The sequence below is a fragment of the Symphodus melops genome (assembly GCF_947650265.1).
Source record: "Symphodus melops genome assembly, chromosome: 4".
Lineage (NCBI taxonomy): Eukaryota > Metazoa > Chordata > Actinopteri > Labriformes > Labridae > Symphodus > Symphodus melops.
Genome location: NC_136694.1, coordinates 20,563,137 through 20,578,151, shown reverse-complemented (window position 1 = coordinate 20,578,151; position 15,015 = coordinate 20,563,137). Strand labels below are relative to the sequence as shown.

At 39.8% G+C, this 15,015-nt stretch overlaps 1 protein-coding gene across 3 annotated transcripts in view; it reads left to right on the top strand.

Annotated features, from left to right (window-relative positions):
- The first annotated feature begins 469 nt into the window (after positions 1 to 469).
- Positions 470 to 15,015, top strand: part of cacna2d2a (calcium channel, voltage-dependent, alpha 2/delta subunit 2a) — a 137,821-nt gene continuing 123,275 nt past the window's right edge. For all 3 annotated transcript variants that reach the window (XM_079342289.1, XM_079342288.1, XM_079342287.1), the window contains exons 1-2: positions 470 to 905; positions 6,354 to 6,435. In XM_079342289.1, coding sequence (XP_079198415.1) covers positions 790 to 905; positions 6,354 to 6,435 — 198 coding nt within the window. In that variant the 5' untranslated portion in view covers positions 470 to 789. The remainder of the gene's footprint in view (positions 906 to 6,353; positions 6,436 to 15,015) is intronic.

The window sequence follows — 15,015 nt, the reverse complement described above, 5'->3', positions numbered from 1 at the left end:
AGACCGTTTGAACGGAGGAAGGACCGCTTGTTAAAAGATAGTTAAGAGCCACATAAGTACCTAATACAAACAGGAAGTGGGGCGATTTGACCTTCAAAATAAGATGAAGCACGTTATGAGAACCTTTCGAGTAAATTCTCTGTTCTATACCATATATGCGTAAAGATTGAAGTTATTTTTTTAAGTAAACGTTTTTTCTGAACCTTGATAGTATGCGTTTGCCAAGTCTACTACCGTTGGTAATCAATGCCATGTAATACGTTCCTCTTTAATTTGAGAAAACATTTGTAAAAGGTTGTGTTTCTTAATTGAAATAATTTAGATCAGCTAGATCTGCACGAATTATCTTGTCACTTTAAACATCAAATATCCAACCCCCAAACAACATAAATGGTTTTATTTTAAAAACCGGGATGGGAAAGGTCTCTTGTTGTGGTTAGCTTTACTTTGTATTGGTACATTGTGGAGAGTGGGAGAGAAAAGGAGCAAATGTGCGCGGCGGCGGAGAGGGAGGGAGGACAGAGAGTGCGCAAACAGGCATCCAGGCACATCAGCAGCAGCGGCAGAGCATCTTCCTGATCCGCATCTCCCGTGTCTTCATCTGCCAACCCCTCTGTGCGTCCCTGATTGAGATTTCACTGCTGGCTCAAGTGTCCAGGAGCCTCCGCCAACCTTCAGCTCCTATCAACACACTTTCTCCAGAGCTCGGTTATTCTTAGCGCAGCTGCGAGAGACTGTCCTTCCGGTCCTTCTCTTATTTATCCCAGTTTCTTGAATATTTAATGGAAAATGGCGATCTGCACGCAGTCGTACGGTATTTTCTGCTTCTTCACAATCCAAACTGTACTTATCATATGCGTCTCCACGCCGACAGACGGGACCCACCTCTTCCCCCAGCACTACACGTAAGTACCCTTCACCGTTTGGGGGGTAAACCGGGGTGCGGAGCGCGGAACTAGGACAGGTGGCCCCGACAAGCCTGCACATACAGCGCCTTGGACCTTGCTTGGTGATGTTGTTCCTGATGTGAAAACACAGACGCTTAATCCATCTTGGATGCTGCGTCGTGTATTTCACAAAGCCTATATAATTGTTTTCGATGTGGGCACTGGCATTTAATACCCCGAGCCTGCTGTCATCGTCAACACGGAAACAGGCTCCAGGGAGCACGCACAGGTGCCTCTGGCGACTAAGCCAACCAAGCAATAATTTAATGGAACATCCATAGGGATCAGATAAAATAGATGATAATAGTGGATGTGTTGTTTTGCTGTCACTGCATGGGGGAGAACAGCCCAATTACTCATGATGGATAGCTTGAGCTACAGCGAGGCTAAAAAAAAAAGTCCTCCAGTGGATACCGTGGACATAATCATTTCTATCCCACTGCAGGACAGCGTCTGATGTGAACCGGATACTTTGAGTCATAGACGAAACCAATTAATGTATGCCGCAGGAGCGCGAGCGCTTTACGTGCAGGTGAAGTCCTCGTGTCTCACCCCAACTCCAAAACTCCGTTTGAGAGCACGGTGGCACACTGGCACTTGGGTTGACACGTGGAAATGTTTTCAGCGATCGACAAGTATAGTTTAGTTCAACATTTATCGCTGAAATGCAGACCCACTTACCGCCTCATCCGGACAGTTTCTTTATCACAGTGACCGCTGTGTGAGCTTTTAACAGTGTGTGAACTACTTTTAAAACTTTCACTTTTCAGTGTATGCTTTTTTTGTCAATCCTATTGCAGATGTCTTTGAATACAAAGAGCAATTTCATTTAAATTGTGATCATCATAACATTTCACCTTGATTGACTCCTACAGACTGAAACATTATGCAAGCGGGTCTCTCAAAAATTTGACCAAAGTGTTCATCTATATTCTTTTAATATGACATTTTCGGGGGTTACTTCGCATCCCGGTGAGGCCAGAGTGCAACAGTTTCTCACTCAAGTGCACATGATGACGTGATGATCTGATGTGAGCATGCTGTTAAGCCTGTGGTGATGATTAGTCAGTCAGGTTCACACAAATGACTAGAATCTAAATTGTTGCCCCGTGATGCATCCGTCTTTGGAATCTGTCAGGCTCTGTTGTTTCTGATGACCAAGGTGACTTTCAAAGGAAAATCTGTTATTAGCTTTATTTCACTGTTGATTGACTCAAAACGACAATTAGCTGCACCACTGATTTGATTACTTGAGCTCCATGAATGATAGTGATGTTGATCTTTTTTTCGATGACTTTGCGAACAAATTCACATGCTCATTGATTATTTTTTTATTTAAATATCTATTATGTAATCTAAATAATATAGTTTATTTTAATATTTTTGGCATCAACATTATAGGTTTATAATGTAGATGTGTTAACCCCTGAAAGTTCCACCTCCGAATACACCTCAGGATTTTTAAAACACATTTTGTGTTTATGAGATTGGACTTGAGTTGAATAAGAAAATATTAGTCTTAATAAATAGTTTATCATTGAGGTGGGCCTGCTGTCCCAGTTGAAGTGAAGAAGAAAATAAGATAAATAGTCCTTGTCTGGTGACATGTTGTCTGTATTATATTCAGTCATCTCCTGGGTTTTAAAACTAGGTTTTGTGTCACCCACATCACTGTGCTATTTGCCTTAATTTGACAGTAACCTAATTGAAGCGTATGGGGATCTTCTGTGGCGATCCATTGGGCGTATAGACCTGAATACACACTCGCATGCATACACACATCAGGTTTAAACTGAGTCTGCCATACAAAAAAAGCCGACTCGTTCCTTTGGACAGCAGGCCCAATAAAGTGTACATTTTTCTGACTAAAAGCAGGGATTAATGTATAAATAGTTATTTCAATGCAGTTATTCCATTACAGTTTTATAAATGTACACACTATTGTATGTGTGTTTGTGTGTGTTGGTGATTGAGTGTGTTTGGGCTGGGGTAAATTACTTTCACATTTGGAAATAATATGGAGGAAACCCGTGTTGATATCTAGATGGTCAGCTGTACAGTCTTCACCAGTAATGCAAAATATCATCATTCACCTTAGTATAGATGTAACTCTGGGCAATTTCCCCAACATTTTGTCATTTCCACTCATATGAATATTGTCCACCTTTTGCCCTGAATGATATTTCAGCATTGCTCTTGGAATGATGCGGCCCATTGCAGCCGAGTGAACAAGGTGACAGTGTTTGGCTGGCACACATGGGTCAGACATCCAAACTCATTTCATCACATTTGCTGCTTTTCTGTAATGTTTTGCTGAAATAAATAAAAAACACAGGTGCCCAATGGCAAAGTTTTAGTACTACATAAAACTACAAAGAGCTAGAAAGCTTCAATGGGATTTCATGTTGCACAAAACAAGAACTTCTTTTGTGTTGTTGTGATCTTTCTTAAAAACAGAAGTGTCTAAGAGTTACTATTATTCAGCCTTGTTAGAGCCAAACTTCAAAAAATGTAACAACTAAAATGTTATAAAAAAAAATGCAACAAAACCCTAAATGTAATAAGTGGTCGACAAAGTAACAAAAGGCTGAGCCCCAAATGTTGTAACTTTTTGCCCAAAATGTAACAAGTTGTTATATTACAAGGAGAAAAATAACTGACCCAAAATGTAACAAATTGTTACATGTTATAATTTTTTTTTTTTTCAAAGGCAAAAAGTTCCTACGTTTTGGGCTCAGCATTTCTTTTTACATTATCAACCAGTTATTACATTTTAGGTTTTGTTACATTTATGTTATAACATTTCGGATTGTTGTTAGATTTCAGGCTCTAACAAGCCTCAGTGGTGCATGTTAGGGTGGGGAAAAAAAATCATTTTATGTAAAAATCGACATTCTTATCTTCTAAGATTTAAAATCAATTCAAAACTTCCACAAATCAATTGTTTTTGGCTAAACAGTCACTCCCTGCTAAGTGTTAAGGCTAGCTCCTTAACTTAATGGAGCAGCAAGAAACTCATCTAGTCCCACAGATGTCACTGGAGTACATCCAGTCATGAAGTCTGTACTAATTCAAAAATAGACTTTATCATGAACCATGAATCCAGAATCGTTTTGATTTGAAAATAGAATCTGATTAGAATTGTGACCCCGAGAATTGAATTTGAATTTGAATTTGAAGCACGAGACACCCAAAGATTCCTAGCCTTAATGCATGTTAACCCAACAAGTGTCTCCAGATATTTCTGTTGGTGTTTATTAAATGGAGAGTTGAGAAATTAAACATTTTCTCCTTTCATTTACAATTAGTCCAACATGAACCTCCAGTCAGCATGCTACATTACACTACTGCTTCTGCCTTTCAATTTTACAGTCAGACCGATGTGATCCTGTCTGATGTAGGTCAGTTGTGTGAGGCTCCCTTGAAAGCCTGTCATTGCATCCTTCATATTACTCTGCATACTCAAGTGTTGCTTCTTCTGATGTGTTCAATGGAATGGAATGGATTTTAAAAATACCAGGAAGGAAGGAGGAGTGATGAGGATAATGTGTTCAGTTGTGTAGATGTATGCACATAGCAGGTGGTCCAAAAAATAAATATGATCTGAGATCATTTTTATAGCAATTAGGATATTTCAATGTTTCACTTGGAGCACCGTTACAGCAGAATGAACCTGGTGATGATGTGTGGTCATCCATTAAAACTCATTTAGTTTCCTTAATTGTGTTTGATTGGGATGGGCAAAATTGGCAAAATTAACATTGCCACTACTGTCACTTTTGATTATAAAGTATTAATATCACATGGTCGAATGTATGACTTCTAGTCAAACTTACAACTTAATTATGTTTTAGTGTATTTTAGACAAGGATTCTCAACCTAGTTCTTGCATCACTAATTTGCACATTTGAAATTGAGATCCTGATGAGACAGTTACTCAACTGAGTCACGAACAAGGATTATCCTTTATTGTCTTTACCATTAAGTCCATATTAAACCTTAATTCAGATTTAATGTTATGTGAAATCACATCAACAGTATTACTGAAATGATCTATTTCACATATACGTCAAATTTGCCATGTTTTGATTGGTCAATGATGTGACTCTTGACAGCCCAGCTCCACAGTTAATGCTTTTTTTGAATAATTTGTTTATGTAATCCGAATATAAGACAACATAGACCTATCATTTCCTGTCATTCTGTCAAAGCTTTGTTTAAATGTATTTAAACAGTAGTGTTTGTGTATAGACTGATGAAGTTGCATAAGAAGTCTGCATGGCTGGAGGCAGAGGTGATGTCCCTCACTGTTAGTATCACTGTGTCCTCCTCAGCTCTGCTCTCACTGTAAGCTTGTTTTCTTTTCATATCGAGGTGACCTTTTCATAGTTAGCGGCCTCTTCCTAGCATTCCTGATATTCACGGTCTTTTTTTTGAGACCCCCTCTGCTTTTTCTTAAACATAAAGTAAGCCTGCGTACATTTCGTCGTATTTGCTCTGCTTTCACCCTCCTGATGAGGACCAACTCCGGCTTGGTGATTATACAGTGAGCGCTGTCACTGCTGGGAAGATTTGTGCTATTTAATAAATCTGTCTTCCCTCTTGTCTTCTCAGCAAATCTGACATTTAAAGATGACATTTGTTTCCATCATCATATTAAAAGACAAACGACTGTTGTGCTGTTGATGCTAGTGATTAGCTATCTGCAGGCTGCTGAAAGGAAAAGGCTGGCACAGAGTCAGTGGTATGGCTCTAAAACACATGACAGAATGTATTCATTTGATTGCTGAGGGATCAGCGTTTATAATAAGTTTTTTTTGTCCCCCCCCAGTGAGAATTTCTTGTTGGAGGTAAATTGTTCAGCGTGTATCTAAGTTGGCAGGTTAGCTCCTGCTGCTGCTTTAAAATGATAGTGAAAATCTTGATCCATTAAGTCATTTGTTGCTTGCTGAGATATATAGGAGTGATGAGCTCGAGCTGTTTGATCTCTTAATTCCAAACTTGGCTCCGGCTAGCGGAGATCAGCCCCTGCTTAGGGTGCATTTCTGTCAGACCGGAGCAGTTTTATTGCAGAGCCGCTGATCCCAGCAGAGCCCAGACAGGCACGTTCATGGCCGGTCCTGCCAGGGCCGGCCAGATATATGCAGGATGTGACGGGAAGAGAAGGTGCTGATGGGTAACCCTGACATTAGTAGAGGTAGTAGAGGGATACTTCCAGATAGGCATCCTGAAAAGGAGGGGGGAGTGGCAGCTTGATAACCTAAATAGAGATACACAAAGATAAGGAGGAGTCACAGTCTTACGAAACACACTCACATGCTACAACAGAGAAATCAAATGCTCCTCTAATGACATGCTTAGGTGATGCAGATGTCTAAGATGTCTTATTTCTCATTTATTTTTCAGAATGATTCACTGGGCAGGACGCATTGAAAAGGAGCTGGAAAAGGTTCTGCAGCACGTCACCGGGACTCAGCAGATGAGATCGGTAAGTTGACGTCAGGCTTGCACATGACATGTTCATGTTTTCCTGTATTATTAATACATTAAGACTTGACTGGGCAAGGTTATACAGCATACGCTCTCTGGGGATGAGGATGGGGATGGTGGGGTGTTTGTGAGGCAATGCATTTCAGCAATGCAAAAGATGTTTTCAAAGATATATTTTTAGGTTTTCAGGTTGAGTAATTCTCAGAAACAATTTGACTCGGTTTCTTTTTCAGTGTATATCAGCTTTTTCCAAGAATTTCCTGGAGATTAATCTCTGCCCTGATTATTCTGAATTGACCTTTTGGGAAATCATATTTTAAAGTGAAGGTAGATTTGAAAAGAAAAAAAATATCCAACAATTAAAGAATAATCTGTCTTTTATGTTCAAGAGCGCAGGATTTTCATATCTGAAACATTATAATGACCTGTGAAGACAGACACATGCAACAGAACATGGTGTTGGTTGTTTGGGTCTGTCTGTGAGGCTGTGTGTAACACGTGTCTGTCTTGTGGTAGAGCAGATGGGTGAGCAGAGTGTGATTGACACTGTTTCATCATATATCTGCCATGTGCGCATGTTCAACGTGCTTCCAGGGTTTGTAATGCACCCTGAGATAAACGCTTCATTATTGCTGTATGGCTGATTGTGATTCATCCAGCCGGTGTGCGGAGTCTGTGGTAGCTTTAATGCTTGCAGTAACAGTGGTTTGTGGGATTGGTATAGTGACGACATAGATGGATCCCAGAGAGGGGGAAGTGAGTTTAAAGAGTGGTGCTGGTTTAAAGGTTAATGACCATCAGTTAGGCAGACTACATGATAGAGCGAGGTGGATTTTTAACTCTCATCCTGTGTAAACAAAATATAACCATTTTTAACATTAAAAATATTTTGCTTTCTCTGTTTGTTCATATTATTTAGTATTCCCACTGAGCTGTGTGAATTTTTAAATGGCAGTGGACTTTTAAAGTGATGTTACACACATTTTCAAGGTGGGAATTTCCTCATTTCATAAACTGTGAAAAGCAATCTAGCACTAAGGTGGGTGTTGATGTGTTTTCTAAGTAGCACAAATGGTTTTGCTTTTAGGAGCTAATGTTACCTGCATGAAGACACTAGGCGTATTTCAGCTAAACTGAAACTAGAACCAGCAAACCCATAAAATCAACAAAGGTTACATTTCCCTTGCACAGCTACTTGTAACTTTTGACTGTTTGATCTATCGTCCAATGGGCCAAAAGTAAAAAAATGTTACTGGTCAAAATATTTTCAACCAGCCACAAGACTTACACAGAGTCCTTTTAAAATCAGTGGTAGAAAGAAATAATTGAAATGAGTTTCCATTGACAGTAAGATAATTTTACTTTACTTAAATATTTCTTGAGTCAAGAATAGAGATGTTTATTATCAGTCTACAATTGGGTACAGAAGTGTGAACCTATCTTTTCTGGATTGCTCCATCCTAAATACAAGACATATACAATGCAACCAAATAAATTTTCATCGATGATGATCCCATACATCGGGGCATAAAGACTAAGGTAATGTTCATTTTGTCAATGGTTTAAATATCATTTTGCGCCATTGCGTTGTAGGACAACTATTTCAAAATGTATTGAATTAATATGCTATGCTGTATTCTATAATGAGAAGCCACAAGTGTAAAGGAGTCAAATTCAGGTCCATAATTAGATGCTGCAACAAGTTCTAGTAATATTAAAAACACAGTTCTCTGATAGCCCACTCTAAACAATACCTTATGATATGTTACTAAGAATACTTCATAATAGCTTATGCTACTATTATGATTCCATTATTTTGGCTTTAATTGGGATTTTAATGTAGCATAGTATTTCAACACTTATGTTCTTTACTAAATGTCTGAGCACACATGACATCTATAGTACATCTCTCTATAGTACATAGATGGATGTACTATATGCAGGGATAAGATTAGTTATGGGTTCTCTTGACTGCTTCTTGTAAAGCTTAGATGCCCAAATCTGAATAATCCTTGGCTAAATAAGACCTACAGCTGAGATGTGATGTTGACAAGGCGTTCAGTTGGCTTAAAAGTTCTGTGGATTAAACAAATGTTCGCTACAAGTTTTCTCTGTTGGCCAAAATCAATGACACCAGTCCCTCTGAAAAATTTTACATCCATCCAAGTTAAGACTTGTGCAGAGTCCCCACGTGGCCATGTTTGTGCTGGCCTGACAGTGTGCGCTGGGTGGGTGTGTAAAAACATTTATCATGGCCCCAAACAGGAGTCGTCACAGGGAGTGCTAAATGGCGCAGCATGCCTAGAAAAGCCATTTTCTAAATGGATGCCTCTCTATATATGTGTGTCTGATAGAAATCTTCCCAGGGCTATGCCGGCTGGTAACAAGATTGCCTCCCTCCGCACATCCTCCCTCTTCATGCGTAGTTTATTCTCACAGACAAAAAAAAATGGAAGGTGTGTGCAAATTATGTTTAAGTTTGTCTTACATGGGAAGAGACAAGGAAGTAAGTTGAATATAATGTGATGTGTGTACTCCCTCTCAGTTGACATTTTATGTTTTCTGACAAGCGAGGTTGCGGGTGGAAGAGAAAGAAAGGCCAAGACAGGGCAGCACAGAAATAGCTGAACACGTTTTGAATCGGTCGACTTGAGAAACAACACATATATACAGTATAGTGTTTGGATGGGCTTTAGTTTGTGCATACTGTGTCCAGCATAAGTAATTCTGCTGAGGTTTGGTTAAGATGCACTTTCTTTTACGAGGGAGTGAAAGGAAGCTAGGGGGTGAGTGATGTATAGGAGGAGTTGGAAGTTTGGAATGGAAGAGTGTGGAGCGCGGATAGACAAGGAGAGTGGGCGGCTTTTAGAGCGGAGGAGGGAGGGTTTTACAGAGAGAAAAGATGAACAATGGACCTGACAATTGAGATGAATGTTCTGGCGGTTTTGTGTGTATATTTAGAGTCAAACTACTTAAGATGGGTGAAATGATAGAAGGGAAGAACAGGAATTGCTGATTTCAAAAATGAGCAGACGGAGTCTGTTTTGAGACCTTATCCTCCTCATTATCCCGTGTGCTGTGTGTTTGATGTGTAACAGCATGTATGTGATGATAGGATGCAAATGGACACACTGCCATTGTTTCCATATCCTCCGGCTTATTTACATCAGTCTTCATGTGCACACATGAAACCTACACCCACACACTTACATTACAGTATCTTGATGGTTTATCACAAGTACAAATGGATAATATTATATATCATATGCTTATACATCAGGTTGAAGTTCAGTGTATGCTGCAGCTGTAAGATAATTACACTGAGGTGGAGAGTTACTCATAAACCCAATGAAGCTAAAATAATTCAGTAAAACTCAGTTCTTTCATGTGTACTGTAAGGTACTGTAAACAACATTCATATAGTCATAACTTTCTATTGCTAATGTGTAAAGAATAAAATATTACTTAATGAATCAGACCCCTTCTGTCTTTGGCAGTTGCCCATGATGGCCTGATTTGATGCACACAGTTTTGCCTCAGCTCCCATCATCATCCTTACAGTGGAAACAGTGTTCAACATGAGTTAACTTTCCCACTTTTAAGTTTAATAGTCCTATAAAAGGCACAGAAAGTTTGAACCTGTTCTGGCCAAACAGAGGTGTTACTAACATCTGGGGGAATAAGGGTTAACATCAGAAGTTGATCTGATGCATTTATGTTCCCTAGATGTTTTTTAAACATATTGTTTACTCGCTCTCTCACCCATGTGACTTGCTAGCTAACTCGGGAAACAGAGTTCCTTGTTTGATTGGACAGCATCAGCTACTTTGTCTAGATTCCCTGAGCTAATCTGGTTGATAAGTTAGCTCGCATGCCGTTTGCAAATGACCGTGTTAGCAACAAAAAGGAACTAACAACAGATCAAAGCTAAATGAAAGGAAGATGGCCACCCTTTGCTTGCTTGCTTGTAGATATTTGAGTTGAAGCTTGACAGATTTATTGAACTGCTAACGTTACAAGCATCTCAAAACTTCCCAGAGTGCCTTTCAGTATTTATCTAATTATTAGTTAGCTAAATGGTACTGGTACAGATAGTTAATAGACAATATTAATGCCATAAATTGTTGACGCTCTGCTGATAATATAAACATGAGTCTAACAGTTTGTCACCGTGGACACAGTAACCTTTTCTTACCTTGGTATGGTTGGGTTCTTTTTGCACAGTGGTCACATACTTGTGGAGCTGCCAGTGGGTATCAAGTTTAGTCTAAAGGGTCAGGAGATGATTAATGGGGTTTTTGAAGAGAAAAGAAGAGTACATTTTGTATTCCTTTTTTGTACAATTTGACCTCTTGCCTTAAAGAGTTCTTTAAATGAAGCAATCTCAGAAGTTGAATCTCTTTTTGTTGAAACTAAACATGACAAGAAGCTCAAATTTGATGCTCTTTGGCAAGTTGGGAACCTCTGTGTTACTTTTTAACAATGGTCTACACTGTATTTAACATACGTATCAAAGACCTTGTTGTGAAAAATCTTTATCTGAACATTCACTTCTAGTAGCTGTAGCTACAGTCCTTTTGCGATGTAGTGAAGTAAAAGTGTATGGAAATAATACTTTCAATAGCCCGCCGGGGACAAATAAAGTTTTTTTTTAAATTGAATTGATAAATACAGCACAAGTAACAGAAAATTTGACCCAAGTACTTATGTACTTAGGTCACACACATGAAGTCATTTCAATTTCCACAGCTTCAGTTTAGGCAGCCTCTTAAATGGCAATGACGTACAACATGTATTGAAGTCTCTCAAATTCTGTTTAATAAGAAGAGTCTAATCAGCATAAATAATTCAGTCTGGTGCACATGACTGCTCCTGAACTGCTTCTTCTCACATCGCTACACTGTGAGGATCTGTCTGTCTTGCTCCATGTAGTTTTGCTGCTCTTGATTACTGGAAACATAAGACGCACACCCAGATCAATAAAGCAGTACGTGGGATCAAAGTGGAAATGAGGAGTGTATGATAATAATGATAATGTAGGATTCAAGTGTCAGATTTTCTCAAACTTTTTACTTAGACCAAGTTTGTTTTCCTGCTCTCTTCCCATCACTTTTGCCATATCTGTTCAACACTACAGCAGTAGGATGACCACATGCTGGCTTCAGGTTTATCTCAGTTCAACACAGACCTTCTTGAGTCTGGTGCCTCCAGCCTGCGTGTGCACGCTAATGTTTGCATGAGTGTGTGTGTGTGTGTGTGTGTGTGTGTGTGTGTGCGCGCGCACACATATAACTAATCTTTTTTCATATGCTGAAGCTGTTAGATCTATTTGATCTGCACTGGTATATTTTTTTTATGACTTGAGGGAGATGTATGCAGGCTGAACACAGTTCCACATGTGTCTCCTATACCTCTCCAAATGTTCCCCCTGATTCCCAGAAAAGGAGGTTACTTAAGGCCACAGCAGCCAGCCCCAACAAACAGATAACTCTATATAAAAGTGCACTGGTGGATTTACTCACTATCGCTGACTACAGAAAATTCCAATAATCTGTCTCAAATGCCCAGCACAACTATCACCCCTGCTCTCACCCCCCCCCCCCCCCCCCCCCCCCCCCCCCCACACACACACACACACACTTCAAATTTTCAAGCTGATGTCAGCTGCACGTCTTTCTCTCTCTCTCACTGTGCTTATCCATCAGTGGACAATGATGTGCAGCCTTATCACAACCATTTGTTTCTTGATTTGATGGCTCCTTACGTCTGCAGACAGTTTACAGGAACTGTTGGATGTCCCTCCCACCATGAGTAGTTACCTTTAAAGGAGAGACAGAGAGTGTACAGGCCCCCTCTCTCAACCCTCTCCCCCCTCCTTTTTCTCCTCAATCTTCTGGCCTGGCGTGGACGGTACACCACAGCACTGCTTGTTATCAGGCTGTGTAAAACATCACAAGCTATTTAAGCGAGATAGATAGTTTACGCTGTGGCTTCAGGTTTTTCTCTGCCAGCTCGTCTGAAGGGTCCTTCACTCATTGTTGTCAACACGCACTTTCCATTGCTCTTATTAAGGCCTTTTATTATAAAAATAAACCAGAAAAATAACTGCTCTGAGGAAATTCTTTTGTACAACAGCAGCAAACCTTGAGCACTGTGATCTGCTGCTATGAAATCACAAGCTTCTCCGGAAAATGTTGTGTTCCGATTTAGGGACACCCCACTTCACATTTTGCTGTAGCTTTTTTTTTTTTTTCTGAAAAGAAGAAAAGAAAAACACTGTCTTTCCTGTAAGGACCCACTGCTATTAGAAGCCTTCTACTTACAGTTATTACCCATGTGAACAGGCAGCACTTGATTATCACCACTAATGTATACTTGACACACCTTATACTTGAAAGATTCAATTAGACTTATCATGTTTTTATTGAAAGTATAAAACCATAATGAGCGCATTTGTAGGATGTTTAGTATATAGACTGTGAAAAAGATACTGTCGATGAAATTACAGCTCTTCAAAGTAAAGCCAAAACATTTAGAGCTCCTCCCACTTACTGGCTTCAGTTAAGGTGATTATAAACCTGATTATCAGTCATAAATTGTTCAGCCTGATATAGCTATGTCTCTATCTGTGTTGTTCTGGCACTATCTATTTTTAAACTCGACTACTTTCCCTCTCAGACTCATTCAATGACAGTCCCAGTAGACAGGGGGCCTCAGGGTTACACATCAGGGCCATTATAGTTTGGACACGGTCTGTTAGCCAACTGCTTTTTACTTTGTTTGTACTCAACATTTCTGTTTTAGTGTGACAATTCCAGCACTTACTGTGTATTTACCCCAAACAAAAACAAACTAAAACTCACAAAATAACTGTGGGACATTAGAGGCACATAAAACCAGTAGCAAGCTGAACATTTTGCTTCGTGAGAACTGGTCAGAAGCATTACTCCCAGCCTGCCAGCCTTCCCTTGGTTGACAGGCGAACAGAAGGGCACACAAACAAAGTCTATCCATTTTTCTGCCTCTTTATTGGTTTTCTGACACCGGGGAAGGTTACAAGGATTCCTCAGCTCTCCTGCTTGATGGCCTGGCACTGCTTGGCGGTGTTTATAGAAATGAAAATACATATATCTGTAGCGTGCAGCCCTGCATGCAAATATCCCTGGGATGGTGTTAGAAAGAATTACTTGAAATTGCTGTGCAATAAAAAAGTGACATTTTCGAAAAACTAGAACTAGATTAGTGTCAGTGCCCTGTCTCCAGTCCCATATGTTTTGTGTGTTTTTTTTTAATTTAATTTTGTAAATGTAACCACTGCTGAAAGTCTAACCAACATGTTGAAAACGTTTTTACTGTGCTGTGTTGTTGCTAAAACTTGCAGAATAGTATCTTATTCAGTTTACTGGTAATCTGATAATAATATGTGCTTGAAAACAATGCTCCATTTTTATTATGTTAGCATGAGTGGGTTCATTACGTAATCTTTAATCTAATCTCTGAAATCTATTAGTTTGAAAATGTCAACAGATTTGTTAAATCATTCCTGAAAACATTTATTTTTTCTCTCTCTCGTTACGATTGTTCTGCTAATTAAAAGAGTAAAGCAAGCTGTATTTAGAAACCCTAATGCAGGCTTTAAAGACATTGCGATACATGCACCACGCTGCAGGCGGTTTACATCTTCTCTGGACACGTTTAAAGCATCTCACGGTACATCACTGTGCATGTGCTTGTTGATTCCATTACAGTGAATTAGCCGGAAAGAGCTGTGAAAGGCCCACTTGGGGGGGAAACAAGGCCCTAAAGTGTCAGCACAGAACAAACCGAGATGGTCAGAGCATCTTAATCTCACTGACATTTACTGTGGCACATAGGGGGACTGTGTTTGCGTAACTAATTGTTGCTTGATGAATTCAAGGAAAACAAAAACGCGGATGCATTCATGCTGCTCGTGGCTCATTTTTGGGGGAGAAAAGAAGGCCTTGCACTTGTTTAAAGGAATACAATATAGCATTATGTGTCAAAATAGGATTAGAGGTCTGCTAAAGCTACAGCTCTGTCAGAGGAAGACGCTCTATTTTGCCTACGCTGCACATCCATTCTCTCGTCTCTCTCTCTGTACACACTATTGTTTGCAGAGCGTGTGTGTGCATGCTTGTGTAATTTTCAGCCGTCTTCGGTTTGATGTTTTAGCGAGCACCTGACCTGTCTTTGCTAGTATCTGTGCTTGACAGAGAGAAAAAACTGGGTACAGTTTCCTGAGTGGGTTGCCGTGGTAATGTGGAGTGGCGTGATGCCCTAGAAAATTCCAGGTGTGAAGGGCTTTATTCATTCCACTGCAGAGGGAGTGTTTCTCTCTGTGCGAAGTGGTAGGTGTGACGTTTATTTTCCATTGTGAACAAAATGATTTTTTTTTTTTTTTTTTTTCCATGTGTGCAAAGAGAGAGGTTGGTTGTGCGCTGTAGTCTCTGAGGTTTTGTCCTCCTCTTCTACTCTGCCTCCTCCACCTGCACTCGTCTGTGATTGATTGGTCACAGTTCTGAATAACTTTAATTGGCTTGCCTCAGCAGTGGGTGGT